We start from the raw sequence: 4,029 nt of genomic DNA, 5'->3' as shown, positions 1-4,029 counted from the left end.
CTGTAGTGCCGGCAGTACAGGGATCCTAAAATATCCCGCCTAATTTCCTCTGTTCTCGCTTATTTTCTCGCCATCATTAATCGTCTGAGCCTATAAAAGAAGACACCGAGGCTCTCGTCTAGCCATCCTAGAAATCGCCAGTGCGCAAAGTGTGTACACATTTTTTTCAGTCGATATGAGTTTTCCTTGTTCGGATCAAAGCATTAGGCCGAGGAAAATGAAGACTGCAAGTTTGCCTCCTGGGGTGGCAGTCCTGCGGTGTTGGTGTGGCGATCTTTGCAAGGTGAAGGAGGTGACGGATTTTTCAGATTGGTTGGGCATGAAGTTTTTCATGTGCGCCAATTATGAGGAAGATCCTGCCGTAGCTATTTCAGAGTACGACAAGCCTCCAGTATGGTTTAACCATCACGAATAGATATTGTTGGTATTTTCATTGATTCTTTAGTAACATTCTTGTTTCTTGTTGTAGTCTCCTCCGCCTCTGTGCATGTACTATCGTTGGATTGGCACGGAGAAGCCGGCTTGGGCAGTGACTGAGATTCGTGAAAGAAGTCGCCGTGCGTGGAATAGTTTATTTGCGGAAGAGCGACGCGAGAAGGCGGAAGCTGAGGAGAAAGCAGAGCAAGAGAGAGAGTTAAAAGAATACTATGCGGAGCAACACCATTTTTTTGAGGAAATAGGAAAGAAAAACAGGGAAGAGGCTCGTCGCATGGAGGAGCAGGAACGACAGCGAAAGGAGGCTCGTGAGGCGGAGAGACAGAGAAAGAAAGAAAGGGCTCGTCAGGCCAAGGCAACAGAAGAAGCTGGCGATGGAAAAGGAAAATATCCACGTTGGACTCAGTAGATTCCTGTGGTAGTATTTTAAATTTCGCAATCATTTGTATCTTTATTTCTGCAGTTTAATGTAGCTTCATTTCAGTAGTTAAATGTAGCTTTATTTAAATTCGACGATGTATCTTATTTTCAGTTGTACCTTATCGTGTTGTATCTTATTTTCAGTTGTACCTTGTCGTGATGGAAAAATATATAGTTTTAAAATAAAGTAGTGGCATTTTCTTTCCCTCCACTAATTATCGAGCATCGTGCAACAACTATAAAATGAAATTAATATAGAACATAATGCCTTACAATAAGAGAGTACAAAATAATAATGCAAGTACATCTGAATTAAACGGTACAACTGGAATACAGCTTAAAAACTACATGAAGGCATCATCGTCATCCTCCGTCGATGCAGAACTCTTGCCCTTTGAGGATACAGAACTCTTACCCTTGGACGATGAAGAACTCTTTCCCTTCGAGGATGCAGTACTCTTGCCCTTGGACGATGCAGAACTCTTGCCCTTTGACGATGCAGAACCCGGAAGCGGCGGCATGAAGATATCATCTTCGTCCTCGCTCTCCTCGGTCCATAAAAATGGATGGTTTTCTGCAGTCCTTCTAAAAGTTTCACTCTTCGGCTCCACAACCTTCTTCCACCTTGCATCCAACCTAAGAAGTTCTTTACGTACCTCCTCATAGGTCCTTTCAGGCCACCCAGACCTACGTAATTGGTGAGCCAACTCATTCATTATGGTGTCACTACCGGTGAGATCGTCCCATGGAACTATCCTATTGTCCATCCTGAAATCGGTAGCTAGCCTCAGAAGAGTGCTACTCATCCCAGGGTGAAAACTACGATCGAAAGGATAATGGGACATCTCGACTACACTACACTCGAATGCTTATCCACCTCCGTCTGAAGGGGGTTTTATAGGTAAAGAGGAGAAAATGGCGGGAAAGAACGACTGCGGTATGGAGGGAAAGGGTTGGCGGGAACATATGGCGGGAAACGGGTGGCAGGAAGATATGGCGGGAAGGGGTTGGCGGGAAACAGGTGGCGGAACATACGGAGGGAAAGCGTTTGCGGGAAAATATTGAGGGGAAAGCGTTGCTTGAAAATTGTTCCTGACTGGTGCATTTTTATTTCAGCATACATAGATGTTCAAATTGAAAAGTCTGATACACACATATGTAGATACAATGGGTCGCGCACGTGCATAGATGAATCACCCTACTTAACGACGACCACCTGGCCTTTCCTTACGATCGGAAGGCGACAAGCGATTAGGTAGCCGGGGCACACGAAGACCGCGGCCGTACTCCAATTCGGCTTCATGTGTCTGCGAGTCCTGCGTAGGTGGTGGAGTCGCGAATCCTTGTTGCGAACCTGAAGCATAATTGTAGGCGTATGGTTGTGACTCCGGGGGGATAAAAGATGGACCAATAACGTCCCCTCCGAAGAACTCTGTAACTAATGACGTAACCGTGTCGCCAAGATCATGTGATGCTCCCCGGAGGCCTGTGTTGACGCCATGATCATGTGATGCTCCCCGGAGGCCTGTGTTGACGCCGCGTTGGGTGTTCTCATCGCCCCAATTAACATCAGGTGTGTCCTGCACATAGAAACATTTTAAACAAACTGTTAGAGGATAATATATGATATCATTGTAAATGCATTGAAATGTAAACATGACTACCTGAGCATATCCCTCTCCTATACTGTCTGGCCATTGTACGTGGTGCTGGTTTAAATCTGGTACACGAGTCTCCTCGGGCATGGGGATCCCTCGCGTGGAGAGATACGGCTGAGATCTCTCACCTTGGGTGTATGCATCATATCCTGTGTACGCATATGGGTTAGGGGAAAGAAATTGCTCGGGCATCGAATCCAAGCCCGTGCCATGGTCTTGAGATGTCTGCCCCTGACGAAGCTGCATCGAAGAAGAGCGATGCAGCGGCAGAGATGAGTCATGTCGTGGCAATGTCGTTCTAGTACTCGGACCCTCCCCCCCATTGCTCATGGCTCGTACGAGCCTCGCTCGGTCTGGACGACGGTGCCGCACTCGGTCTGGCTGACCTCGCTACCGGCATGTATGCTTCAGTGGCAACGTCGTCGCCTCTACCGCATCTGAGCTTCTTTGCCACGAATTGTTGCAAAAGTTTCTGGAATGTCTTGCGATATGGGCCCTGGGCCGGCATGCTATCCGTAGCCATCTGCCCTACTTCGTTGACATTTTCAAGCTGAACAATATTTGGATGTTATTTAGTTCAAATGATTACGAAATGATGGACCTAAAAAAGTTACAAGTGATTACCAGGTGGTCGCGATAGTAAGCTGCATGCAGCTCAACATGTCTCCGCGCCTGCTCCTCTTGTGTGAGATGTGTTGGTATAGTAGCTGGCTGACTGGCCAGGCTAGCACGTGTGTTCATGCAGTACCACTGCTTGTACGCTTGATCTGTACTTCCATCGTACAGTCTGCAAAATTAAATAATTACATAAACCATTGTGATGAAAGCAAAGCATCTTCACGCATCGTATGATCATCGTAAAAAAATAATGTACATAAAATATACCTAAGTTGACGCACTATATCTGCTAGCGCTTCATTTTCCCACTTGTGTACCCATTCACTGTTCTCTTCCCTCCAATCGTATAAACTCCAACCCCTGCCCATATTTGTTAGCCTGCAAATTATGTAACAAAGTGTGAGTTTAGTAAATTAAAAATGACACTAACTATTTAGGGATGTCACATCTTACTTATGTGTTTCCTCGTCGATACGTCTGGGAAAAGGTGGTGGAATTTCTTGATAGAGACTGAACTGTCTCATTACACGCTCTGGGTTGTAAGGTTCAACACACCACAGGAACAATAAGTTGCAGCGAGTCAGCCAGAATGCACTATCGGTCAACATGCCTGGTGTGAAGTGTCGAGCATCAAAGACCATTTTTAGCTGGTCCTGAGTCCACGGGTTCCATGTGACTTCTGCCTCATCAAGTATCTCAAACTGCTGGTGGTACATAGGGTAACAATTTTTCGCAATATCTGGAGACCAACGTTTCCGTGCCTTTGTCCACCTGGTGGCCATAGTTGCGCTAGCACCCTCGCCAAAGTCGTATGGGTATATGGGTTGTACTATACGAGGTCGTCCTACAGGGAGGTATTCCCAGGACCACAACTGTAGAAACTCATAGGCGACACAAA

At 46.3% G+C, this 4,029-nt stretch overlaps 2 protein-coding genes across 2 annotated transcripts; one reads left to right on the top strand and one right to left on the bottom strand.

Annotated features, from left to right (window-relative positions):
- Positions 1-170: 170 nt before the first annotated feature.
- On the top strand, positions 171-1,045 carry LOC123176688 (MAP7 domain-containing protein 1-like). Its single transcript, XM_044590783.1, has 2 exons — positions 171-391; positions 470-1,045. The coding sequence occupies exons 1-2, from the start codon at positions 176-178 to the stop codon at positions 842-844; spliced, it is 591 nt and encodes a 196-aa protein (XP_044446718.1). The 5' UTR covers positions 171-175; the 3' UTR covers positions 845-1,045.
- Positions 1,046-2,057: 1,012 nt separating this feature from the next.
- On the bottom strand, positions 2,058-2,628 carry LOC123176687 (uncharacterized). The gene is made up of 2 exons (XM_044590782.1): positions 2,520-2,628; positions 2,058-2,435 (listed from the first exon to the last, which is right to left on the bottom strand). Exons 1-2 carry the CDS (start codon positions 2,598-2,600, stop codon positions 2,058-2,060), a joined length of 459 nt encoding a protein of 152 aa, XP_044446717.1. The 5' UTR covers positions 2,601-2,628.
- Between the last annotated feature and the right edge of the window lie 1,401 nt (positions 2,629-4,029).

Source organism: Triticum aestivum, unplaced genomic scaffold, assembly GCF_018294505.1.
Source record: "Triticum aestivum cultivar Chinese Spring unplaced genomic scaffold, IWGSC CS RefSeq v2.1 scaffold33438, whole genome shotgun sequence".
In the NCBI taxonomy this organism is placed as follows: domain Eukaryota; kingdom Viridiplantae; phylum Streptophyta; class Magnoliopsida; order Poales; family Poaceae; genus Triticum; species Triticum aestivum.
The sequence above is the reverse complement of the archived record's forward strand: the minus strand, read 5'-3'. Positions and strand labels throughout refer to the sequence as shown.